Source organism: Camarhynchus parvulus, chromosome 5 (assembly GCF_901933205.1).
Source record: "Camarhynchus parvulus chromosome 5, STF_HiC, whole genome shotgun sequence".
In the NCBI taxonomy this organism is placed as follows: Eukaryota; Metazoa; Chordata; class Aves; order Passeriformes; family Thraupidae; genus Camarhynchus; species Camarhynchus parvulus.
Genome location: NC_044575.1, coordinates 25,799,781 through 25,826,106, shown reverse-complemented (window position 1 = coordinate 25,826,106; position 26,326 = coordinate 25,799,781). Strand labels below are relative to the sequence as shown.

Sequence of the window (26,326 nt, the reverse complement as noted above, 5' to 3'; positions counted from 1 at the left end):
AAACTTGGTGTTTGCTAGTAGTTAGCAATTGGGAAGTAACATGTAGTAATGGAAGTAACAACTCAGCTAGTGATACTTGTTTCCTAACCTGCTTCTTCCCTGCTTTTTTCTTGGTCTCAGATTGTTTAGAGACTTCCATTAGCTTAATGGCTGCTGTTATATTTTTAACAGGTGTCTCTCCTGCTGCCATGCTCTGTACAGTCTGTTTCTTTTCAGCCAGAAACTGATAATCGCTCTAACTTTCCCAGTGACAGAGCATTTCACATATTTAAGAAACAAAGGTAAGTTTCTTCTGCTGTTCCTGAATGCTCAAGGGTATAACCTTTGCATGATTGTGACTAAAAGATATTAAGAATGTCTCATGTATGCTACATGCTGTAGAAAAAAATATTGAATTTTTTGCTCTAATTAAATGAAAAAAAGTCTTTGTCCATATTGACTGCAGGAACTAAATGGTTAATGTCTTTAGAGAAGAACAGCCTAATTCTTCAGGAGTTATTGAGACTTCTGATAATGCCAGTACAGTGTGTCACCCTACTGGATTGCTTCTGCATATATATCTGGTATGCTTTTATTCTTCCTGCTGCCTCTCTCCGTGCTTGCAGCGACAGGGTGAGGGCAGAATGACAAGTTGTCTTGGTCCTTTTCTTTTTCTCATAGGTATTACTTCATGTGGCTTATTCTTTGCTGCCTCTCAGTCTTCACTATGTCTGTCTGGTAATGGCTGTTTTGGTCATTCCATCATAGATTGGGCATAACAAGCTTAAGCACTTGCTGTCAAAGACATGGAAAATGGAAACTCACTGAAGTACTGCTAACATTTATGAGTTTTTCAAAGGTATCTGAATGCTTGGAGGCTGGAGTTACTTAATCTGAGGTAGATTCTTGCTGGGAAGCTTTGGAACAATTAATGCTGTGTTGTTGCTTCAAATTTTGAAGAGTGGGAATTCATTCCCTTAAATATCTTGGTTCACAGGGATATATTTTATGAACTTCTGCGTGAATGGGAGGATAACAATGAGAAAACTGGCTGGGACTTCGAAAGAGTTCTGGGGAACAAGATCAGGTAGGAGTCTTAAGCAACTTCAGCTAGCTCTTTAATGTAGCTGAATTGCTGATGAATCATGCTGCGCTTGGCATCCTTAGTTCCATGTCCTGCCTGGTCTTCTGTACTACTCTGCAGGGTGCTGTGTGCTGCTTGGAAGAAGCTGCCCATGTACACTTGCTTCTGACTTTAAAATACTAACCTTTACCTTAAAGAAACAAGCCATAAGTGGTAGGGGTCTAATTTGTTCAATCCTGATGTTGATCTTTCTCTTTCATAATCACAGAAAGAGCTACTCTCAAAACCAGTGTATTGTCTGAACGTTGTTATTATATATACTTGTGTGCATGTCATGTTTTCCATGTCAGGCTCCCCTTAAGTGAGAAGTGTGTTACATGTTCAGAAGCTGTTCACTCTTCTAATTATGTCAGGGGCGCTAGTGTATTGGCTCTGAAAAAAAAGACAACTGTGTCTCTTTCTGTGGAAAGCAGACTGTTTTATTCATTTATTGCTTTATCAAAATGCAGTCTATATAAAGAAACTATTATAGCATTGAAAGCAGTTGCCTTGTGGGTTTCTGTGTTAGTCGCAACCACCAGCCTACTTAAGTAACATATATGTAGGTGGCATTTCACCACAAGAGCAAAACAAGGCTGAGGCTTAAACTGAGAAATTTTGGGGCATCAGAAGTAGCGCTATTGCTGTTTCCTTAACTCATATGTGTGAAATCTCAACTTACTGTTCTGGGCAGGGAAGAGTGGGAACTGAATGAGTTTATTCTTTTTTCTAAATAACAACATTATAGAAGAAAAGGAAGAGATTATTTTTATCTCTAGAGCTGTGTTTGCTCTGCTGGTGCTCAGGGAGAATTTTTGTTTCCATGTCAGCAGCAGGTGGGGCTCAGTGCCTGGGAAACTGGGTTATAAAAATATTGCTTTTTTTCAATGACCTTTGGAGATTGCTTTCTTAAAAGTAGTGTTTTTTATGCTTTTGGTATAGTTTGAGGTTAGAACACTGTTTTTTGTACCACAAAGTTCCAGTCATAATTTGATCATGTTTTCCTTCACAGGGCCATGATGGCTCACCTATCTGCAACCTGCAACCACAGCCATTTTGCCAGGCTCTTTCAGAAACAGCTTATCCAGGTAAATGACTTGGGTTGTTTAATGACTGTATACATCAAAGTGGATTTGATCCTTCCTTGGCCTGAGAAAACAAGCCATGTTGTGTGAGCTTCTTTGAGATTTTCCTATTGAAACTTTTTTGGGGAGAGACGAGTTTTCAGGATGGGAATTTCTTTCCTTCTTCAGAAATAATCAGTGAGAAATTACCAATGAAGTCTCTTTAAATGAGGAATAAGGCACACTGAGAACATAATGAGTTGTAAGCATTCATTCTTCATGGTTAATTACTTTGTCCTTCTAATTTTAGTACAGTTGTAGTTTCTGGAAATTTTAGGGGTGTGCTTTGGCATTTGTCAAGTGCAGAGGTTCCCAGTTATGTTTGTTAGAAGCATGAGTGCAAAAACTCTGTGTAACAGTCAACAGGCTGGTTTTTGGTACAGTATTACTGTTGTAATTTGGGGGAGGGGGGGAGGGGGTTGGCCAGTTTCAAGCATCACCTGACTTCATTGTAAGTAGATAAATGAAGAAGAAGATTCACTGTATTCTCTGTAGACGTGTGGCTTATTGATGGGCTCCTTCTGGAGAGCAAAACAGCCAGAGAACCTCACCTTGAGTGTTAGCTCACACACATTGCCAGGAAGTTGCGAGCTGTTGGAATGTTGTAAATTCCTTTAGTGTCAAGTCTGAGTTTGCATCAGTGACCTATCTGATTGCATGGGTGTGTTCATGGAAATTGTGGGAAAGAGGTGAGATCAGCTTTGTTGCATCAGTAGGGTTTAATTAGTCATGGGTGCTGTATTTCTCCTTTGTATCTGTACCTTCTTAATGAAGACTGCAGGATTTCACAAGGGTAGCCAAAAATCTAAATGGATCTAAACTGGTGTCTTCAATGGATCCAATGTGTCTGTCTGGGAAGTGATTTGCAGACTCTTGTGTGGACTAATGCTCTTGCAGAAATGAACTGAGACTGAAAACTAGTGTCAAGGCCTGATAATTTAAAGGTAGAGAAGTATAGCAAGATGTTCCCTTGGGGAGGTGGGGATGCTCTGTTTGGAATAAATGGACCTAGTACTTGCTCACTTGATAGACATTCTTAAATGTTACTTCTTTTTATTATGCTCTCTCTCATTAAAACTATCATGACTTGGATGTAGGGATGCGCAGTCAGCTTTTCCCATTGCTTGGTATTTGCTAGGTTTGCTAGTCTGGGATGCTGTTCTTGGGCTCACCGACACAAGGAAAGAAAGATACAGACTTACCAGAGCAAGTCCAGCTCAGGGCTTTGTAAATTATTGAGGCACCAAGCATTTTTCGTATGTGAAAAAATGCTGAGACCTGGGAATATTCAGCCTGGAGAAGAGAAGGCTCCAGGTTGCCTTAGCGCCGTTATAAATACCTGCTGGGAGGGAATGAAGAAGAGGGAGTGAAATTTTTCTCAGTAGTGTTCACTGGTAAGTCAGGAGGCAACCCTGACTGAACAAGAGGGTTGGATTAGATGATCCAAGAGACCCCTTCTTAACAGTTCTGCAGTTCTGTAATTTTTTGAGTCTTGAGTTGTATCTGTGTGTTTGAGGCAGGGGGGCATTAATTTTTAAATGTTATTTAAATCTGTGGAAGTTCAGGAAAACCTGCTCTGGGAACATGTAGTGCAGCATCATGGGCCTTGGAGACTGAGCTAAAGATCCTACTGAGTGGATCATGAAGTTGTGAGAGTGATAGGTATTCTCTCCACATATCCATGTGTAGTCTGCTAGGTATGCCCTAGTTAGATGTGTAAGATGAGAATTCCATCTCACAAGACCTCTAGGCTGTGTATGGCCCAGGTGGATAGCATGTTTTGGCATGGGGAAGAGTTGTTCTGTATGTTCCTGGGCATCAGGAAAGACCATGCGTGAATTAGTCCAAAAGCAGTCTTGTGAGGAAGGGATAATATGCTGGGTGAGAGATGGAATGAACTGATGCCTTGTTACAGATATTCCACCTCGCTACTCTTTCTGTCTCCTAAAGATGTGCAAAGGTCCTATTGGTGGTGGTGCAAGCTGGGGAGACACCCCAGACCAGGATGTCCTTAATATGCTGGGCTCTGATAATCTGAGCCGTCTGAAGAGGTTGCAGGAGAGATTTATTGTTCCTCAGAGCATCAGAGGGCCTTGTCCACCCCCTTCATTCCCAGGGTGCCAACAATTCTTCAGGGACTTCATCCTCAGTGCTGGAAGGTGAGTGGCCTGGGCTTGCTGTTCCCTCTGAAATGTGTGGGCAGTGGGAGCACCAGCATGTTTCTCTTGCAACAGGGAGTTATCCAGAAAGTTTGGGACTAGATGATATGGTAATGATTTTTCTTCTATAAACCCACAGTATTTTTTTTAAGCTGTCAGCATTTCCCAGTGCCAAGGCATGCAGTGCAACCTAGCAAGGACACTGGACTGGACAAATGCTTCTTGTGTGATAGTGCATGAAGCTAAAAGTGTACAGAACGAAGCCAGGTTAATTGTTTTGTTTAATAAATTTTTCACAATTCACAGCATGGGGGAATTGTAATTTATGAGATTTTAATCTTAAATTCAGTTATTTTATAGATTCCTCCTTGGCAGATTGATTTTATTATCCTTATGCTGAGACTTGTTACATAGCATCTCTGAAAAAGTACAAAAGAAGAGTGGAAATGAAGGTGGTCAGCCAGTCCTAAGTCTTCTCTCTTGCTTTCTTGTCTGTCATTGTGTTATGTTGTATGTCTGCTGATGCTTGTTACAACTCACAAGACAAGCTCAAAATTCTGCAGTGTGTTAGTTGAGGTTTTACTGCTGTTTTCAGCTCAGTCTGACTCATCATCATCTTTTGCTGAAGTTACCAGTTCAATCAGCACCTGATGGATAGTCTGTGCCTGAAGATACTTGAACTGAATGGTCTTACTCTGGTGGAGCACGAGCACAGTGATGGGGAAGCAGATATGGAGGAACAGGTAGGTTTGCTTTGTGCAAACACATCTGTCAGGAATTTTTCTGAGCTGTTCCAGTAGTCAAACAATTACTGGCTTGATTGTGAATTGCTTGGAGCTTCCACCACAGTTTTTACAGGACAAGAGCTTTGTCATTTGGTTTTGTCATAACTCTGCAATTTGCTTGTTTGTCTGAACCCCTTACCTGCATGCTTCAGGGTGCTTCATAGAGCTGTCATAAGTGCAGAATAGTGTGAAAGTGAAAGCCTTCTCTTTAGGTTGTTATAACATGTGTTAGATCAATGAAATAACCACATCCAGTTGTGGCACCCCATTGCAATAAGTTCCTTGTTACTTTTCCATATAGAAAGATTTTAGTTACATTGAATTTGTAGATATACCTGTTAATAGGTGTACAGGTGTTACTTCACTCAAGTCTTCATATCAGAGGTGTCACAGCTTATAGTCTTTTAGCAAAGTAGCAGCCAAAGGTTGATGGAGACTTGCAGAGTAGTAGTGCTATAAAGGAGGCAATGTGAGATCAGCTCTGCCTCTCATTGACTCTAAAGTTCTTAATGCGGAGATACGATTGAGCAGCTGCTTGTTTTAGAAAGCTCTTGAATAATTCCCTCTTGTGAAGAGGTGAAGCAATGGAGACAGAAGCAGTTTAAAATACTTTATAAATATGTATTTTGGAAACTTACCTTTATTAAAAGCAGAGATGAAGCTACATGGCCCTTTTACATGAAGGAAGTGGAGGTTTAGCATAGACATTTGCTTTGCCAGTGTGGGCTAGCATAGCTTCAGCTCACTTTTCTTCATTTTAGGATGAAAAGAAGCGTTTCACCGTGGCCCTGTTGAGTCTCCGACTCCTCGCCAAGTTCCTGGGGTTCCTTGTTTTCCTGCCCTATCGCACTGCGGAGCAGCCAACCAGAGACCTGCAAGATTCTGCTCTGGCACTGAGAAGCCAAGTAAGAGAGGGCGCTGCCTTTTGTTGGACAGGCACTTCTTCTAGCCCAGGGAGCATTGTGGGTAGTCATGCTCTTTCAAAGTGAGCCAGTGTTCCTGGGATGATGTTGTGTGGTCCTGTGTCCCTGCTGCATATTCTGGGGGTGGGAACAAAGGAAAAAAGAATTTGTGTAATCTCGAAAAGAGGGAGCAATGCACCAGTGGTAAGGTAGTCAGTCTTCTGTTATTTCTGCTAATCTGGGTCTGTCATACCAAAACTTTCACCTAGCTAAGACAACTTGTATTGATAGTGTAAAATCCAGCTACCAGGACTGGTTGTGTTAGTTTTGCACCCATCTCCCAGCAGTGTGCCACCAAATGGAAGCAATAGATCTTGACTCTGCTTTGTACATAGTCAGGCTTTTAGCCTTGCTTTTGAAATTTCCAGTGGGACCTTTGGTTGCAGTCATAGTTTGGTTTTTACCTCTGGCCATGTGCAAAGAAGTGTTTTCATTAGCCAGAAGTCACCAGTACAGAAGATGAAATCCTAGAAAGAAAAGTCAGGATAGAGACAAAAGTTTTTCTATAAGTAGCGGAAGATAACTTCAAGCTGCTGGTTTAACTTCTCTTGTCCTTTAAGACCCTGCCTGTACTGGATATATTAAAGCTTCTGAGACAATCTATTCGGGATCAACGTTCTATCCTCACTATTCCTTGGATTGTGGAGTACCTTTCCCTTGTGGATCATATTGCTCCTTTCCTTGATTATTACAGGAAAGTGTTTGGTCTCTTGCTGCAGGTATACAGGTGAGAGCTTGGGAGAATATATCTGTAAAGAACTTCTCAGTGAATGTTTGATTTTTTTTTTTTTTGTGGTGCAAATCATGCATACTTTTTATCTTACATAAAGCTAGAAAGAGAACACAGCCTAAACTTGGGGATTAATACTTTGTTCAAATTTGTGTTTTTTATTAAGTAAACAAAATCTTTAAATCTCGCTTGATCACTCTACATCTGCAGCTGTGATTGACTGTCAAGCTGCAGCTTGAATTTTGACCTTAAACCTACAAGGTTTCCAATGCCTAAATAATTTTCTAGTTTTCTTTCCTGTATACATGAGGAAAATTTGAAGCACATTCTAGAGAATGGCTTGTCTAGTGTAAACTTAAGACAGGATGTTATGCAGGTACATACAAAAAAGGCAGACATGCAAGGAATGTCTTCATGGTATATAGATAGTGTAATTGGTAAGTGAATGGTTTGGGAATGTTTTCCTTAATGGAAATCGAGCTGCTGAAAACTGACACTCTGTCTTGCTACTTCTGCTGCATGGCAGGTTAATGGTCCTTTCTGAAGACAAGGAGATGAGTTTCCTGAACAAGCTGCTGATCCTTGCAGTTCTGGGTTGGCTTTTTCAGGTAGAGTCTCCTCTGTGCTTGTAACTCTTCTCTGAAGAAAAAGCAGGGCACAGAACTCAATACAAAATAGTACTGAAATGAATTAAAACAATTCAATACAGTAGTTTGTTGTTTTATCGTGGGTTTTTTACACTGTTGTGGGGTTTAAAGAATAACTGTATTTTAGTGGAGAATTATTTTCCTTTAGTGGAATTGTGTGAAGCAACAATTTTTTTTCCAATAGGAATTGTAATTACATCTGAAATACATTCTGTATTTACTAATCTGCAACCTTGCAAGAAAATTGACAGCTGATTCCTGTTAGACCTGGAAGCTCTTGTCACAAAGATGGTGTGCTAGCTGTCAGCCTTGAATTACTGAGGAATTTATTGGAGAGAGGGATGGTGTATGATGAACTTTTAAAATTCTTTTGTGCCTCCAGTTGGAAGCAAGGTAATTACTTAGCAAGAACCTGTTGGAAATGTGGAAGATGCTGTATGGGGAGGATAAGGAAGGTGGCTTTTGTTACTGTGATTAAAACATGTCTTTAATTTTATGGAAAGTTCTCCTTAGGGCAAGAGGATTTTTAGTGCTAGGGGTCATTTTTTGTGGATGGCAGGGTGGTGAGATTTTACTGTCCTGTTATCAGAAATGGTGGAAGTTACTGTCTGCATTTTGGGTTGCAGCTGCTGGGTTTTCTGTTTCAGGTTCCATCAGTGCCTGAAGAGTTGTTTTTTGCTGCTGACGACAGGCTGGAGAGATTTGTGATGGACACTGTGACATCTGCTCAGGCTCTGGTGAGTTAGTGCAGCAGCATGTCTTCTGAATCAGTGAGGGAAGATGGACCTACCACTTCCTCAGGAGCTGTAAGGTTTGATCAGGAACTTGCCTTCAGGGCAGCTGCACTGAGCATTTGGAGGCCAACGGATGTGGTGCCCAGTTTGGCCAAGTGCCTCAATTGCATCTCTGTTATGGGTTGTGAACTCTGTGTTGCAGCTCTGGGTTTTCTGTCAGGCAGGAGCCATCTCACCTGCTGCAATAATTTGCAGAACAGGTGCCAAGTTATGCTGGAGGATCAGATGCTGTTTTCCTGCAAGGTGAGCTGACAAAACTGTAGCTCTTCCCAGAAATATTTAAAAGTAATGGTGAACAGAAATAGAATGATGGGACTGTAAGAGCAAGGTTGCTGTTTGTGAGATCACCTGTTTTCCAGTGTCATGATAAAGGGTGACTGAGCTGAAAATGGTATGAGCAAGCAGGAAAGGAGGTGAGGGTATGGCATGTGTGATGTTTCAGATAATTCCTAGACATGCAAGGGAATATATAGTATTCCATGGAAAAGTGGTGTGGAGGCTAAGATACATTTCCTTGGTGGATGGGATCTGAAATTCCTGTTCCTCCCGTGGCCCTGCATGTTCTGTGTTAATACTGAGGTGACATTTTGACATTTCTCCCTGGCATGGTGTTCCATGGACGAAGGCACTTGTGGAGGTGTAATGCATAGCAGATGTGTCTCATTTATTTTCCTCCATGGAAAGGTTTCTCCCTTATGAGTAGAGGCTGTGGCAGCAGTCCTGGTTCCCTTCTTTAATGCAGCTTTCAGCTGGGCTTTGATAGTGATCAGGGGCAAAGGCTGAGCTATGCTAACAAATGAAGAGCAGCTCATTCTGTGTTACAGGGAATGAACACTTGGGCTGCAAAGTTCATTATTTTACTGTGTGTTTGGAATCTAGCTATTGTTTTCATGGAAAGGTAGCCCTGAAACCTGCCTGTGACTGCATGTATGGGATTTCTGACTTGAAGACTGTTTATTTTGTGCTGTATCCTTTCAGCTTTTCCTTCATTTTCTCACCAGGACTTTGTACCCTTGGTGGATCAGCAGTTACTTTATACCTGCTGTCCGTATCTTGGTGAGTATTTTACTTATTTTTACTATATACATAAAATATATTAGTATGCATTTACTTTTATTTAGTCAGTTGTTTATATTTGTTGTTTGGTACTGAGTCCTTGGATCACCTTTCTTACTCCCCTTCACAATGTAAGGTCCCAGTTGTATATGCAAGAACCTTGATAAGAAGCTGTATTGCAGAAGCTCCTGCAGCTGTGGATAGTATCTGCTGAAGCTGGGGGAGGGAGGTTACCTAGCCAGGATAGTTGATCTACAGAATCCAGAGGGACAGGGGAAGCCACCACTCACAAGCTGTAATGAAGCATTACAACAACACAGCTTTTCTATCCTAGGTATAGGAAGAGGTGTTTGTGCTGCGAGAAACGTCTTGATCCTCGAGCAGATTTCTGCTGCCAGGCAGAGGGGAAAAATCCTTTTGTGCCCTGGTGTTTTGTCAGTTTGTCTGAGATAGGTTTTTCATGGGATCTATCTGCCAATGGTAAAATTCCTCTCTATAAACAATAGAGTCCCAGATGGGGAGATGATGCTCTTCTTCCTGAGGCTTAGTAGGAAAACTGTATGTTAAACCTGTATCGCAAACTGTATGTTAAACTTGTCTCACAAAATCTTCTAGGGGTGAATAAGTTGTCCAGCTTTTCCCCCGGGATTTGTTCCTGTCTCTTGGAATTTTGTTTATCTGCTCCCCTTGTTGTCCTTGTAGACTTTACAGTTCTTGCTTACCACGCTAAAAAGGAATGCACAAAAATAACTGCTCCCTCATCCTTCTGAACAAGTCCCATCTGCTGGGGGGTTTTTCAGAAGCTTCCTCTTCAGAGCCTTGCTGTGCTCTGCCAGTTATATGTGTGGGATGCCCCCTCTGCTTCAAAGAAGCTTCTGCTTTTGTAGAAGCTGAGAGAATCTTCTCTGGGAACAGGACTGGAGAAGTGAAAGTCTCTTTCTTGAGTTTTGGTATTAGTTTTTCTCCTTGCTTATGGGGTTGATGATTGCTTTTGCATGTGTTCCTGTACAGGTGAACTGCGTAAACTACTTGCCTCTTTTGTGGCTGGTAGTGGAGGGAAGAACGGTGGTTTTATGAGGAAAATCACTCCCACAGCTGCAGAGTCCTTAGCACCCAAGGCTTCTGTCACGCAGCGGAAGCTGCAGGTAATGAAATTAGGGAGTCACAAGGGGGAAAGGGGCAGGAGAAATTTGCTTGTGTGAGTGCAGGTTTATACAGTAGTCTGTTAATGCCAGGGAACATTGTGTTTAACAGTCAGGTATCTTCACTCCCTGTTTTTCTGTTACAGTCATGTGGCTGGGATATGGTGTGGGTGCTGAAATCCAGATAACGTCAGTAAACATTCTTGCAGTTGGAACAGCTAGTCTTATTTATCTGTTTCCCTCTTCTTTAACATAAAATGTTGGTATGTTTCTCGTACTTTGTTTTGGTTAGATTGTAGCCATGCTTTCCACTGAAAGAAGGACATGCGTAGGAGCCTAGAGGATTATCAGCCTCTAATTAAAAGGGCTTGTTCTTCCCAAAACAAGCTCTGTGTGGTGACTCACTACTAGTAGGCACTGTCAGAACTCTCTCATTCCCCTTTACAGGTCTTTTGGAGCTTCAGAAACCCTGATAATAAGCTTTAAGTGATTAGAAGGGAAGAGGGAGTACTATTCTGGGATGATGAATGCTACAGTAGCAGAAAGTTCTAGTGGTGGCAAACTGTCTTTTAGTAGATCTCCAGAAGGTAGTTCTGTCCATTCCTGTTCTGGTGAGAGGAGGGTGGAGTGCTCTAATCAATTGTAGCGCTTTCTCTTGAACAGGTAGATTTGGAACAGGCTTTCTTCCACAACCAGCCTCCTTCCCTGCGGAGGACAGTGGAATTTGTGGCAGAGAGGGTGGGATCCAACTGTGTGAAGCACATCAAGTAAGTGCTGGTCACCTGTTCTGTGATTAAAAAGTAACTTTACATTATAATTAGACAAAGAGTTGATCCTTTAAACTTGTGTGTATGGGGGAAAGAAGCTTCCCTGGGGGTGTGCTGTGTAGCAGAACACCAAGGCTATGCAGGACTGACCAGCATCATCTGCTGTTGTAGAGGGGAATTTGTGAAGGAATGTAGAGAGGAGGGGGATACATCTGTGGGACATTTCGTATGTGAATGCAGTGCAGCATTGAGACTTTTTAGCCTGTTCAGAGCATTCTTGCTAATGACAGGAAAATCTCATATCCGAAATGACCTCTGGAGGTCACTTGATCCAAACTCCTGCTCAAAGCAGGCCCAGCTTTCAGGTTAGGTCAGGTTTATTGGCACCTTTTCCAGTTGGAAAAGTTTCCATCTCCATCTCTGAGGATTCAGCCACCTCTTTCTACCGTGTTCCAATGCTCAATTTTCCCAGGCTTTGTAAATAATGTTTCCTGTATCCTGTCATAATATCTATCCATTGTTCCAGCTTGTGGGTATTCCTGTCAGTCTTTAGCAGTGCTCTTCCTGGAAGTCTTGTTCTGTCTTCTCTATAAATTTCCTTCTCCCTTCAGCTTTTTCTTGTCTCCAGGCTAGGTGAAACTGACTCTTCCTTGTAGGTGGGTGCTCCAGCGTCCCAGCTATTTTTATAATTTTTTTCTTTTCTCCTGCAGTTACTCAAATTGTCAATGGCTTTCTTGTCCTGAGATCCCAAAGCTGGACACAATACTCCAGATGCAGCCTCACAGTGATGAGGGAAGCAGTAACTTCCCTTGACTTGCTGGCTGCACTATTGCTATTGTCAGCCCAGTATAAGGTGGGCTTTCTTTGGACACTCCTAACTCCCCTCCCTTGTTCTGGGAGCCCCAGGTCCTTTCTGCAGAGCTGCTCTGTAGCCAGTAGACCCCAGCCTGTACAGATGCACAGTCAGCCCATTTCTCCCTCTTGTCACAGCCCTCCTGTGTGGCAGCCCTGCCCTCCAGCTCATGAGCTTGCTCAGTTTGCACTGATCTGTTGTCCAGCTTGCTGAAGACATTAAATGTTATCAGCACCAAGGAATGGTGGTTGCAGTGGGCTGCTGCTGACATCTTTGAACTTCTGAGCACTATCAATTTAGTGTACAAGGGTAATGCTGCCAGAAAGGAGACCTGTAACCAAAAAAGTTTTTGGTAAAACCTAAACCTTTTGACTCTTGAATCTTAGTACTGTCTTGGTGTCTTCATTGCTGTTGTCTTCCATACACACAGAACAAGGAGATGATATAGATGATACAGCATGATTGATTTGTTTTTAGCAGAGTGACTTAATGCATTTCAGATGGGTATCCCCCTAACCTGGGAAGAGATGGATGCACTTAGTGTGCACTGTTTCTTGTATTGATTTCCATCTGCCTGATTGTTCTTTGTTTTGTTGCAGGGCAACACTGGTAGCAGAGCTAGTTCAAAGGGCTGAAGCCATGTTGCAAGATAAAGTGAAGGAGGAGGATGTTAATCATGACAAACTACTTGAAGAGGTGTGCTCTCATCTGTATGAGGAAGGGGCCCAGGCACTCATCAAAGGCAGAGAGTAAGGAGGAAAAGTTATTTAAGCATGTGCCTTCCTATCTCTTCTTACTGCAGAATCTATAAGCCTAATTTAGCTTGACCTGTCATGCTCAGATTCTGGTAATTATAAACCATGCCCTCTGCTCTTCTTATGGTGAGTGTCTGCTGTGCTCCAGCCAGTTAATACTGTGTTTGTAGGAAGGAATAAAGGTGCTGTGTGTCCCTCTGCTCCACACAGACATCCGCTGCAGCTATTGTATTTCCCCTCTTTGGAAAAATTGATATTGCAGCTTAGTTGCTTGTAATTACCCTTTCCTTGTCTTGTTCTTTTAGTCTGATTTATTGCATTGCTACATAATGAACCTCTGAGTGTTATCCAAGAACCTAGACTAACCCCATGGCACACTTTCTTCCTTTTCTTGTAGATTTTGCAAAAAAAAAGGTCCTGAGGCAGTAAGAGTGTTGTTGCCAGAAGAGACATCTGCAGCAGTATGTATTTTCCCTAAAACTTATTAAAAGCCTTGACTTTAAGTCTGGATCATTACCATTTTTCCATTGCTGCTTCACTTATCCCTTAATAGCTCAGGTAAAGAAAATCTATTGATGCCCTCATGGGAGGACTGAGTGATAGCTAAGAAGAGTCACTTCTATGGGCTGCCTTGGATATTGTGGGTAAAGTGATACTCCAGCTCATAGCTGACTAATGAGACTAGAATGTTAGAAATTGCATTTATCTTGCAATGATAATGCATTTGTTTTAGCATCAACTTCCACAAGAAGTTGATGAGGTTTTTGGAAAATCAAAATGGCTCAGTTGTATTGCTCAAACCAGCTGTTTCCATGGAGATGGTGGTGTTCAGCTTAATTGTTGCATGCCAAAATTAAGCTTTTTCCTGTAGGCTTCCTTCTGAATTTTCACTGACTGCAGTGCTGTGGCTGATAGTAAATCGCCTATGATTTGTTATCCTCCCTGTAAAGGTTTTAATTAGTGCAGAAAACATCGCGGTGGAGCTGGCTACCGAGAGGGCTTGTGGCTGGCTCTCTGCCAACATTGCAGGTGAGTCTTTTTACCTTGAACTGGAGCTTCTAACCTGTGCATTGTGCTCTTTTTTTCTGAGATCAAGGGACAGACAGTGTTGTAAAGTACTTGGTCCTACTTGTTTTTTTTTAGTGGAAAGCATGCAGTTGCTCTGTTCCTCCTTGTTTAGGAAGTATAGAAATGATTTCTAGCTGCAAGAACCTTCTTTGGGGATCTTTTGGGCTTGGCCCATGGTAGTGATTTTTAGTTATGGAGTCTTGTAGGATGGTGAGAGTAAATGCTGTGGAAATGCTTCTGGAAATGTCATCTATGCTGAAGTTGTCTTAGCACTTCCAGTGTATATAGACAACTGCTCTCTCAAACCATCTTATGGTCACATGTACAGAGTGCTTCTGAAATCTCCTGTAAAACAAACATTTCTTGGACTGAGTGTGTTTTCTGCAGGCTGAAGGCAAATGTAGTCCTTTTATTCTGTAATACTGCACTGGCAACTCTTCAGAATCTCTGAAAACCCATTATTTCAAGAGGTTGGGCCAAAAGCCTGGGGAGGAATGTCCAAGTACCATTTGCAGCCACAGGAGTTTAGTGTTTTGGATGCTGATCAAAATGTATTTTGGTAGAAGACATATGGTTTTTATGGGCACAGTGGTTGAACTAGCATGATCACACTGAATCAACTTTCTACTTTGGCATTGCCTTCTGGCTTAGCTGCTGTGTTTGTTAAACCCATGGAAATATTTTTATGGGAAGTGAGATGAGTTGCCAGTTGTAACTGGCAGTGATGGGTGGCTGTCTTCTACAGCTGTGGATTAGTACACCCTCTCCAGATTTGCCTCTGCACATTAAATATAGTACGAGGTCAGAGAGAGGGGGTTGAAGATGTACACTGTGACCCTTGGAATGAAAGGCTAAGAGTGTTTGGAAATGATTCTGTGCTTCAGTGGAGACAAAAACTGAAGCAGACAGGATTTGTTCTCTGTTCTCTATAGCACTCATCAAAAGGGAAGTGAAGGCAACCTTCAACAGAATGCTGAAAGTCCCAGGATTTCCCTTGCCAGGCGAGGATGCTCTTGAGTTGAGAAGGGACTGTCCTCCAGGCTGTCAGCACTGTGCTCCATTTCCGTCTCAGATCATCAATGAGATTAAGGTACATGGTATTCACTTCCTGGCTTGCCTTTCTGTTTTTCACATTGGTGTTTTTGTGGTTTTTTTTTTGTTGTTTTGTGGAGTTTTCTTTGTTTGTTTGGTGTTTTTTTAAGAGAACGTTCTGGTTCTGAGGAGGTGGCTGTGGGGAGTGCTTAGGAAGCATGATAAAAAGTTCTCAGGTTTTTTCTAACCCCTGCTTGCTGAGTCTAGATCAGAGTTCCCTGCTAGGAGTGCTGTCTTAAATACAGGATTTCTGGTAGCATGACAGTGTGGCCTTTTTGATATGAGTAGGATGGAAACCACAGTGCAGACCCCATGGTATTGTGTGCAATTTCACAATCATTTAACGTATCCACCCCATAAGGAAAAGAATTCTGAACACCTCACCTTTTACTGTTGCGTGTTCTGGCTGTGTTTTTTGCAGCTGCTTGTCTGCTTGACAGACAAGTAATGCTGGTTATCACTGTCATTGCTTTCCCAGCAGTTGTGTGAAAATGAGTTCACATCCTTTAATGCTTTCTTGCTTGTGCTAAAAAAAGGAAGGTAAGATGTATGAGGAAACCTCTGGGTTGGCACTGAAGCTTCCCTGACAATGTAAGAGGGGTCTGGATTTCTGTAGCACTTCTACCATGCACTGCTTGCTGTGCTGTGAAATTTATCTAGAGCTTTCAGTGCTAGTACTTTTAAGAAATATGAATTTGTTGCCATCATTGAATTTTACTTCGTAACATTAGTGAGAACTGTGCTAGAAAATGAGATCTTGGTAAGGTTGTGGAAAATCAGCTTTACTCTGTCTTACGAAATGTATATATACTAACTTTGGTTCTGGTTTTAATGAGGACCCAAGAACTATTTATGAACTGCTCTGTCACAGGCCTAAGGATCTGTTTGTGGAAGAGCAGGATACTAATGTGTGTGTTCCTGTTGTCTTTCTCATCCAGGATATTCTCTGTGTTGCTGTGGGCCCACGGGAGGAGGGTGAAGTGGTTGACTACGTGTGGCTGGAGTGCTTGCTGGGAAGGTTGAGTCAGACACTTCGATGCAGAAAGGTAAAAGATGTAAAAAAGCAGCATAAACTCCCTTTGAATCACTTTGGGTTGTCTTGATACCTGTAAAAAATTAATTTCTTTGCCTCACAGTTGAGTTCAGTTGAGGGATTTTTGTTTGAGCTCAAATGTGACAATGTTGCACTGCATTTTTTTATACTGTGTAGATCTGATTGTTACTTCAGTTTGCCTTTGTGAATCCCCTTTTCATATATGACCATTTTGTCTTTCAGTCTTTAGTGGCCTCCTCATTACAGCTCTGTGCTTCTTGATGTAAATTGCCTGCTCTTCTCGGATATTTTTTATCCCTTGTGAAGCCCTGTTTTGTCCAGTCTGCTGTATGGGGAAAAAATATTTTTTTTTGGTGTTTTCCAGTTCATATGTCCCACATCAGAACAGCAGCTGGCCAAGTGCACGGTTGAGTTGGCATCTTTGCTGGGTAAGTGAGTTATGATAAGCTATTTAAGACTGAAATCTGTTATTACAGTTCTCTTAGATCCTTGAGGTCAGAGATATGAGTGTTAAGAGCTCATGGATATTTAATTCTCTTTGGTGTCACAGAGTCTGAAGATTTTTTTCTGTCAGTTTGGGTGGTTACTCTTATTCCCATTTACATTCTGCAAAACAGAGTTGTTCAGTGACTAACCATCCCTCTGATCTGTTTCACATCTGTTGTTTTTTATTTATTGACACCTTCAGTTAAATATGGGCTATGTTTTCCAGTATTTCTGCCTCTGAAAAATTGTGGTGGAGTTTGGGCTTTTTTCACTAAAAGTAACGGCCTTTTCCATTAAATTGTTTTTATGGCTTTTTTAGGGAAAGAATGGAAGGTTTTTTTTTTTTATTATGACTCCTGTGAACATTTTCAGTCTGTTTTTTTCTCTTGCTCTGATGTGTAAATACAGTTTTTCTCTGAGCAGGAGCTTGTGATCTTAATGCAGGTGTGTTCTTCATGGGCAACCTTCTAATTTTGTGGGTTTAGAACCATCTTTAGAAGTTTTATACATAATTTGTCTTTCCAGAAGGCAGTTCACATCTGAATATTGTGAAATTTTTTCTGGGGGCAGCAGGGTCAACCTGTCCTGTTCCATTAGACTGTACCAAGGAAGAAATGCTATCTTCCTTCTGTTTATGTTCATCTGCAGTTAAGCACTGTTCAGTTTTGCTTTCACTTGTGAAAGTCATTTAACTCTGCCTGTACTCTAAACTATGGACAACTGTTCAGTCTGTCTATAGACTTAAATGTTTAACTGCGCTGCTCTTCTCTCCTTTGCAGTAACACCTGGTGTCGTGGGTTTACAGGAAGCAGGTTTTCTGGGAATGGAGTGGCCAGAGGCCAATAGGTGTTCAGATTTTAAATTGACACCAGGCTTGGCCACTGAGGGTGGATGCGCCTCTGAGAACACAGGGGTTAGAAGCAGAGCGCTCCCTTGGGCTCTCTCTTTGATTTCCGGCCAGCAAAGAGGCAAGGCCTCCCCTGCCCGGCTTCGAGCTGGGCGGGGGAGGAGAAAACCCTGCGGCCCGGCAGAGGTAGGCCTGACCCCTCAGGATGGAAGGGTGGTGGGGGGCACCAGGAGGCGTTGGGCAGCCCCCCCCCAGGAGAGACAGAGGGAGAGAGGCCCCGAGAGGATTTGGGCAGCGCCCCCAGCTAGAAGATGAGAGAGAGAAAGCTGGTACGGGCCTGTGGCCTTGAAGTGATATCGGCCTGTGAAGAAGGAGGGGGAAGGGGGGAGTGCAGCAGGGAAGGAGCCTGGCCGAGTGCAGGAGTTTGTTAACCCCTTTCTGGACAATGAAGACCTCACAGAGCATTTGGACCTTTCCTGGAGGGGAGATGGAGTGGATGATAAAGAGGAAATGGGCAAGAGAATGACAGTCGGAGCAGTGAGTGAGGCTGGGAGAGTAAAGATGAGGCCGGAAAGAGATGATGGAGTAGCTGGTTGCTGGACTCTTTTTGGTACAGCCATGGACAGAACCATGCTTCCTTGTGACACAGAGGCTGCATGCAGGGGGGAGGCGATGGCTCAGAACTGAGAGGGTTCAGTTTTGGAGACCCCCCGGCCCCAGGGGGTAGACAAGTATGGGGGGGACAAGAGGTCCTGAGATGAGAGAAAACTGTGCTTTTTTTTGGAACTGGTCAAAGCACCCTTAAAAGGATAACCCTTGAAGCAGCTCTGTTCCATGTCCAGTGGTGAGAGCGCTGGGCATGCAAGGAAGAGGTCACCATGGCCCCAAGAAGGACTCCTCTCCTCTTGATGGACTGGAATTGAGTATTTACAGGGTGATGGATGGAGAGTTGAAATTTGGAAGATGTATTGGAAATGTGGTGGGGGGAGGAGGAAATGCTTTTTGTGGAGTTTTCATTTTCCAGGTGTGTGTGTGTGTGTGGTTTTTTTTTCCTTTTGTAGTTTAGTTAATAAACTTTTTTTCTAAGGTAGAGGCCTGCTTTGCTTATTTCCTGGTCACATCTCACAGCAAACACCAGGGAAGTATATTTTCATGGGGCACTGGCATTGTGCCAGTGTCAAACCATGACACCTGGGTTCTCTTTGACTAAATATTAGGCTGGCTTTCCGGACTTGGGGCTATATTCCAGCCAATTGGTGTTCTTTGTCTGAGGAGTAGAAATCTCTTCCTATGTCATGCTGTCTGTATAGTTTCAAAGCTCATAATTTTGAAATATTGAGCTAATATTTCCAAACTCCAGTCCTCTTATGTTCACTGGTTTCTACTCCCTAATTGTGCTGCTGAACCAAGATGATGACTAGAAAAGGAAATAATGCAGCTATAGGAGTTCATTTTTCATCTTTCTCTTAGTTTCAGATCATGTTCCTCTGAGTCTTGGAATCAAATCCCCAGAGAAGAGCCCTGAGAGACTGCCTGTAAAGAACAATCCCACCTATGGCCTCCTAAAGCTGCTGTTCTCCATCTGGAAGGAGGACTTTGGGACATCTGTGCCTGTGCAGCTGATCTTCAGCAAGAAGAACATGGGTTATCTTGCAGAAGCCAAGCAGCGAGAGGTAAAGCCCATCCTGATGTGTGGGGCAGGCTGGCAATCATGTACGAATTCTGCCAGCCTGCAGTGCTCACTGGGGCTCGTGTGACTGAGGCCATTAGGGTTTGGCCAGCAAGCTGGCCTTGTTTCTATGGGGCAGTGAAAGAGAGGGATGTGTACAGCTTGTCAGGGGTTGGTACCTGCCTGGGGGTTCTCAGGAAGGCACAGTTTTGGTTAGGAGCCAATGGCAAAATGGCTCATTTGGCCTGGGATATTGCAAGGGCTGGACACATGACTGTCTTTGGTTGCATCCCTGTGCCTTTTATCAGCTTGCATTTCTGCATGTGTGTTGCTGTTACAAACACCCCTATTTAATTGCAGGCTAAACCCAGCTTATTTCAGGAATCAAAGAATCCTGTTTCCTATTTCCAAAGAAAATCAAAGAATCCAATGCCTGTTTCAGGAATCCTGTTCTTTATCAGGCAGGAATTAAATTCTTGGTGTGTTTATAGACAGAGAATTTATAATAACATATACTTATTTTATGGTAGAAGAAAATCAATGTATGAACTAAAGGAATTGTGTTCATTCATTCTGGATATTATCCTTGCCCTCATTGTCACACGCAGATAGATAACGTGCTTGCTCCTTTTTCCCATGTTCTGATGCAAAAATAAAAGTGTGAATTATACATGGATAAAGAAACAAGCACACAATCCATTTCTTTTTGAGTTGCTGGTATTTTCTTCTCTTGTGCAGTGGGATTTGTTCCTTTTCCTGCTTCATGGTCTTATAGAACATGAACTAATGAGAACTAGTGAAATCCAGAGTTGCCTGCATATCCTTGAAGAGCTCCCTTGGCCCTCAGTAAGTAATTAGATATGCACGAACAATAAGTGAAATAAAAAGTAAAGCTATGTAAACAGAAAATCCTTGTATTTCTATTTAAGAAATAGAAGGCTAAGGCCCATAACCTTCCCATCTGTTGTTCCTGCTTAATGCAAAGGAAGGACTGGTTTGCAACAAGCTTGTTTCTGTTGCTAGTGTTTGGCTGAAAGCTGTACTTGTGTGAATCCAGCATTGCCCATTCAGTGGAAACATTTCCAAGAAAATTGTAAGCCAGTTTGGAGACCAGCTGGCTCAGTTACCAGTTCTCAGTTCTAGCCTGAGTGTGCTTGCTGCCTTCCAGCTGAGAATGATGTGTTGGGAAGTGTCTTAACTGACCAGTGTTGCACTTATATCCCTCTGCCTCCTACCACCAGAGTGTGAGTTGGAATGTTCTAGAGGAGTCTCACTATTGTGGCCACAAAATGTTGAAATCCACCCAAATGCCTTACTAAAAATGGACCATATTCCAAGGCTGAGCACTTGCAGGTTGGAGCAGTTTTAACCATTTAAATTGTGGCAGTGATCTTGTCTGAGAAGGGTGTGGGGATCAGAGGGGAGACTGGGAATGTCTGCAGGCATTCATCATTGCAGTCAGTTCTGTAGTTCCTCTAGGTTTTTGCACTGGAAAACTATCAACATGCTTAACCTTGTTAACCATAACTTTTTCTTTATGGAAAAATTAAGTCAGTCTCTTTTGTTTCCATTACTAAGCGTTCTCTGATTTGTGTCTGCTTGTTGTAGGATTTTGTAAAAGACCTGAAAAGGCTGTGCCGAGTATTTGTATCAGAACATCAGATGGAGGAACACAGGACTAACCCTTGTGAGCTGACCAGACAATCTTTAGCTACTGTGACCACACAAAGTTAGCAGAGGTGGAGTCTGTGGACAAAAATTACTAGTGAAGATGCAAATGGAATTTTCAGTGTTTCTGAAACAATTGGAAACTCTTTGCTGGGAGCATACTGAAGCTAAGAGGCCACTTTGTGCAAAGTGGGCTTTCTGTCATGGACATTTTGCTGTGGTGACTCTGCTGAAGGATTTACATCAGCCAATGGATCTCCAAGTCAAAAGTATTTTAAGCACCTTGATTGTATCTCAGAGCAGCTGGTCATTGGACTCAGAGACACTTTTTGTATTTGTGCAGCAACAGCTGTGAGCAAACCCAGGAATCAACTCAAGTCACTTTGTGATCAGAGAGATGGTTTCTTGGTGGCTGTCTCTTAACTCAGTGTGACTTCTCATATTGTCTTTTAACAAAGCCTCTACAGTCAGGGGAAGGAAGAGGTGAACCTATATGACACAGAGATGTGCCTATATTTATTTTTCATTGTAAGCTCAGTGTGGAAGGTTTGATTTTAATTTTTTAAGACTGATTTTAAAAGTTAAACCCTATTAAAAAAACCCACTAGACCACTGATGGCATTATTCCTAAAGGATGCTTAAGTGTTTTTCCATCTCTTGTTGGAAACAGAACTTGCAATTCCCAGGGTTTTTCATAGAAATAAGGAATAAAATATCTGTTTATATTTTTTACTGAAGACAGTATTTTTAAGACACTTTTATAGTTGTGAACATAAAATCTGGCTGCTATTCACTGTTTTTTTATAATTTTTCTTGCCTTGAGTTTGAGTTTGATCAGTCAGGAAGTGCTGCAGCAAGAGAGCAACAGCCTGGAAGAGCAGACAAAGTGAAGAAGCACTGTGATGTTCTCTGGAGAGTGGGTTTTGAAAGGGGCCCATTTCTTGGAGGACAGTGGGCATTTTCTGCCCTTACAGACAGATGGTCACACCAAGAGTGTGACCTCCTGTTCATTTCCCTCTTCCCAAGTATTTCCTTGAACTGAGGTTTGGGGCAGGGACTGCTGGTGAGTAGCAGAATATGTTTAGGTGCTCATAAGCCGTCTCATGCCTCCCCCTGCCCCAAAGCAGTGAGGACATTATTTGTCTAGGAGTGTCCTATTTCTGTAGGTTTTTCCAGAAGGCAAGTTCTGTGTTACTTAAGAACAGCCTCTGGACAAGGTGAAGCCCAAGGCTGTTAAGCTTGCTAATTAACTAACCTCTTCCCTGTACAAGGTGAGAAAAGGTAACATCTTGGGGTTAGTGATTGAAGCAAAACTACAGACAGGACTGATTAGGTAGAACTGTGGCTTCTGTTAAAATATGTGATACAGAAAGAGGCACGTTAGTGTCTGACCTATATTGTAATTTTTCTTGTCTTGTTCACTAAGCACTGTATTGAAAGATTTGGCAGGTTCCGCCTGAATTCCACTTTTTAGGGGCTTTCTGATGTGAAGGAGAGTCCCCAAAAGTAGGCATGCTGCAATACAAATACAAATGGAACAATTCAATACAAATTGAAGAGCAAGTACACCATATCATGCCATACCTGCTCCCTGAGGCTGAGTATTATGTGATGTTTTGCTGCAGATTTAATTTGAAATTGTTGTCATAATAAACATTATTAAATGTCTCGTCTTGTGTTCAAGGTGTCAGTATAGAACCTCTTGGTATTAGGCTGAAGAACAAAATGGGAACCTTGCCACAAAGCATGGGGCAGACAAAGTGCAGCACAGACCTCCTGTCTGGCCTGTTGAGCTTCTGCTGAAGCAGAAATCTACTTTGCTATGTAAGGGAGGGCAGAGTGGTGAAAGGGGGAGAAGTTGGAATCCATAAGAGTTAAAAAAAAAGGTGCTCTTGGTTCTGGCATGGATTTTATTTGGGTGTTATAAAACTGTTTGCATAGCTACTATGGCCACAGCCATCTTCATGAACTCAGCATACTGGAATTATCTTTCTCCAATACAACATGTTTGTTAAAAGATGATCAAGCCCCAGGAGCACTTTCCAGCAACCAGAGAACACAGTTGTGCCCTATGGGGCTGGAGACACTTCTTCAGGGACCCAGCAGGTAAGAAACACCCCTGTTTCTGTGTTCTTGTGACTTAATGCAGTGATGCTGGTTCTTGGGCATCCACAGCCCCAGGCACCTTTGCTGTGTAAAACCAGACACCCCACTCTGTATCCAAGGCCTGGGGCAGGTGTGGAGCACAGGTTTTCTGCCTGTGGACACCTGGCTGTGGGACCATGTGTGAGTACACGGCCGTGCAGCCCCCTGGGCTGGTGGCTTTCTCTCAGCGCAAGTCCCTCGGGCACTGTCCCTCTGTTCTGGGCGCTGCTGCTGGTGCCAGAGGTGCTTCAGGCAGGACAGCAGGAGCTCACTGAAAGCCAGCTCTGAGGGTGTGGCCTTTCTTCTGCCAGTCTTTCCTATTGCAAACTCACAGGTCTCAAAAGAGAATTAGGAAAAATGGTGTTATATTAACTTCCTTCTGAATGTGCTGGTCTGGGGAGTTGTGTAACAGCACTTGGGAAGAAGCTTCACCCAACTTTTTTTTTTTTTTTAAATAACCAAACAAAACTCCCTTTGGTTGGAGAAAGCACTGTCACAGAACCCCAATTTAAGCAGTGACTGGCTTCTTGATTCCTGTGGCAAAAGCTCATTCCTCAGCAGGTAAGTAGGAGACCTATGTCTGTTATCACAAACTTGCCTTTGTGTTGATTTTCTATCCAGCATAGTTCCATAGATGGGTATCTTAGCTGGAGCAAAATAAGGTGGGGCACATTTTCTTGTGTAGAAAATACCATTTATTGTGGATATGAAAATAGCAACCTTGATTTAGGAGCAGAGATGCAACTCTAGGTGGTACAATGTAATTGGTTTGATCATCTGCTGCTCAGCAGTAACTTACAGGAAGTTGGTTTTTGCCTGTTGTAGAGAAACAAATTTGATATCTGCTGGGCCTTTGTTTCTTCCTTCCAAACAAACTGATGCCATACATTAGCAAGTACCAAAAAATGTTGTATTTGCAAAAGAAAACATTCATATAAATAGGCTTTTTAGTATCAATTGAAGACTGTATTAAAAAAATGTTACATTAATTCAATACTGATAAAAATAAAACTTAGCTTTGATAGCATATAAAAACGCTTCAAACCAAGCATATATAAATAACTTAATTTGTAAACATAGAAAAAAAATTTAAGTATATATAAAAATAAACATCTGATGCACTGTACAATAAGACACTATCCTTCATAGGCACTGGCATCATTGATCAACAGGAGTCCCCCAAGATGTTTTTCCTACAAAACCTGCTTTATCACTAGTGCCATGTCCAAAATAAAAGGGAAAAAAAGCAAAGCACTGCGCAAATCTGTTGTGGGTTGTATGAAGACCGCCCCTATCTCCTCTGGAAAGCTACAGGAGCAGCACTGGGGACAGAGCCAATATCCCATGCTGCTGGTTCTGCTTATTTTTCCTGGGGCTTTACTGTACTGCCTTGTCTGCTCTTCCTTCTGGATTTCCACTGAAGGGAGGACATTGACACGTTACAAATCTGGAAATCTGTCATTTTGCTCAGTTGTAGAATACTGTGACAGCTTACCCATTCTTCCTTGAGGGGCTGTGTAAGATGTGTGATGCTCAAAGTGAACCATGCTGTGACTCAGGCTTTTAGCAAAAGGCTGCACCTCACAAAAAAAAAAACCCCACTAATATATTGGTGTTAAGATTGTAGCCATGACTAGCCAAAGATGAAACAAGGCAAATTTGTAAGTGAAAGGTTTTGTTACCCTCCCTGATCTAGTTAGAGGAGGAAGCCTTGGACAGGTATGTATCAAAACTGCTATATTTTTAAATATCAATTCAAAATAGCTATTGTCTTTTCATTTAAAACTCACTATATTAGTAACAGGAAGTAACATAGAAGCTGAGAGCCAAAATTACACCTGCGCAAAAATAGAGTAAAAGTAGATCTTGGCTCTTGAACTCAAAGGTGGGAAGTGCAGCTAACTTCACCATGTGCTGGGAAAACGCACCTTGTATTGAAAGGAACTGTGTTAAAGTAGCAGGCACTGGCTGCAGTGGGGTGGATGCTTGAGTACACATTTCTCACTTGAAAAATTCAAAGTGCAAGAGCTTCTTGAACAATGTGGGCTTTTTGAGCTAATGAAAGTATAACACAGCAGCTTTTATTGCTTAGATATATCTAAAGTGATTCTATACTGTTGTGCTGAAGAATTAAATGAAGATATTTGGATATTTAAGGTGGTTGTGGTTTTGCTTAAATTTAGGAACATGTGAACCAGTTAGGGATTGTGTTGAACAAACATGTAAAGCCTGACAGCAGCATTGTTGGACTAAGTGCCACAGAAGTCCCATGAGGTAATTGAATGGGAAGAATCTGTATTTGCTGCAGTGAGACAGCTGGTCACATTATGAACAAAGAAATGTGGTAGGACTATGACCAGGCTATATTTTCAGATCCTAATGCATTTGGGTGCAAGTGTAGAGGGCTGATGGGAAAAGCCATTATGGAAAAGTGCTGGAGCTACTCTTACTTGCAGGACTTAAATTCTAGGAACAAGCTTATTACTGAGTACTAACCTATCTGTGACAGTGTCACTGTGTAGAATGGTTTGGTTTCTTTTATTTCAAAGCACCTGATTCTGCAGTACAGTAAAACTGTGTCCTGAGGTATGGTGGTGTCCACTGATGCTGCATAGTGTAGTGGCAATCTGAAACACCTTACACTGGCTGCAAGCAGTCAGCAAATTAATGAAAAAATCTAACCAGGGTGTAGGATGACTAATGAATATTGTGCTGCTTTGACTTCCCTCTTCAAGGGGAAGGGAGCAGGCAGCCACCTAAGATAAATGATTTATCTACACAGTCAGGAATTCTGCACTTGGTACTTATCTCACCATTAGAAAGTGGCTTTGCAGCTCTGCTTAAGAGCTTGTAAAAGGTCTCAAGCCATACAGATACTGCTTCCAGCTTAAACTTACTTAAAGAAAGAAGCTGATCTCTGAAGCCGCTTGGAAACAGGAGTTAAGTAATATGCTGTATGATTGTGGCTATTGCAAAGCAAGGTCTCTTCCTCTGCTCTTTATAGAGCAGTACACCTTTCTTCTCTTCCATGGAGGTTTTCCACTGCTGTTTCCAGGAGGAGAGGTTCCCCACTAAACTTGCTGCATTTCTTGTAAGTGGTGTTGGCTAAAACAAATGATCCTTTTCTCTAACTGCACTTCCATAGAGTCCAGCAGTAGCAGCCAGGCTCCTGAAGTGAGGCTTGGTGGTGGCTGCCTCAGGAGGCAGCATTTTCCATGGCATTTTCTGACACTGGTGTGTCCCTGTGAGCTGTCAGGGGCTCTTCAGTGCCCGCAGGTGCAGCAGCACTAAGCAGTGAGCAGGTGAGCCAGCTGAGCAATCACCAGGGGCTGCTGCTTCACCACGGAACTCAGGAGCCTGGCGGGGATGGCTGGAGCACCAAGATCCACCTGCAGGGATTAGAGGAAAGGCTGCGGCTTGG

General features: G+C 42.4%; 2 protein-coding genes across 3 annotated transcripts in view; one reads left to right on the top strand and one right to left on the bottom strand.

Annotated features, from left to right (window-relative positions):
* Nucleotides 1-22,437, top strand: part of CDAN1 (codanin 1) — a 31,383-nt gene extending 8,946 nt beyond the window's left edge. Inside the window, exons 8-28 of the mRNA XM_030949666.1 lie at nucleotides 172-281; nucleotides 977-1,066; nucleotides 2,115-2,190; nucleotides 4,177-4,385; nucleotides 5,014-5,128; nucleotides 5,932-6,075; nucleotides 6,693-6,859; nucleotides 7,389-7,470; nucleotides 8,157-8,246; nucleotides 9,305-9,359; nucleotides 10,371-10,504; nucleotides 11,165-11,268; nucleotides 12,721-12,870; nucleotides 13,274-13,337; nucleotides 13,827-13,905; nucleotides 14,877-15,034; nucleotides 15,975-16,082; nucleotides 16,455-16,518; nucleotides 18,894-19,096; nucleotides 19,831-19,938; nucleotides 20,701-22,437. Coding sequence (XP_030805526.1) covers nucleotides 172-281; nucleotides 977-1,066; nucleotides 2,115-2,190; nucleotides 4,177-4,385; nucleotides 5,014-5,128; nucleotides 5,932-6,075; nucleotides 6,693-6,859; nucleotides 7,389-7,470; nucleotides 8,157-8,246; nucleotides 9,305-9,359; nucleotides 10,371-10,504; nucleotides 11,165-11,268; nucleotides 12,721-12,870; nucleotides 13,274-13,337; nucleotides 13,827-13,905; nucleotides 14,877-15,034; nucleotides 15,975-16,082; nucleotides 16,455-16,518; nucleotides 18,894-19,096; nucleotides 19,831-19,938; nucleotides 20,701-20,826 — 2,436 coding nt within the window. The 3' untranslated portion in view covers nucleotides 20,827-22,437. The remainder of the gene's footprint in view (nucleotides 1-171; nucleotides 282-976; nucleotides 1,067-2,114; nucleotides 2,191-4,176; nucleotides 4,386-5,013; nucleotides 5,129-5,931; nucleotides 6,076-6,692; nucleotides 6,860-7,388; nucleotides 7,471-8,156; nucleotides 8,247-9,304; nucleotides 9,360-10,370; nucleotides 10,505-11,164; nucleotides 11,269-12,720; nucleotides 12,871-13,273; nucleotides 13,338-13,826; nucleotides 13,906-14,876; nucleotides 15,035-15,974; nucleotides 16,083-16,454; nucleotides 16,519-18,893; nucleotides 19,097-19,830; nucleotides 19,939-20,700) is intronic.
* A 1,145-nt stretch (nucleotides 22,438-23,582) lies between these two features.
* STARD9 (StAR related lipid transfer domain containing 9) overlaps nucleotides 23,583-26,326 on the bottom strand; it is a 94,904-nt gene continuing 92,160 nt past the window's right edge. For both annotated transcript variants that reach the window (XM_030948810.1, XM_030948811.1), the window contains exon 34: nucleotides 23,583-26,294. In XM_030948810.1, the coding sequence (XP_030804670.1) occupies nucleotides 26,193-26,294 (102 nt within the window). In that variant the 3' untranslated portion in view covers nucleotides 23,583-26,192. The remainder of the gene's footprint in view (nucleotides 26,295-26,326) is intronic.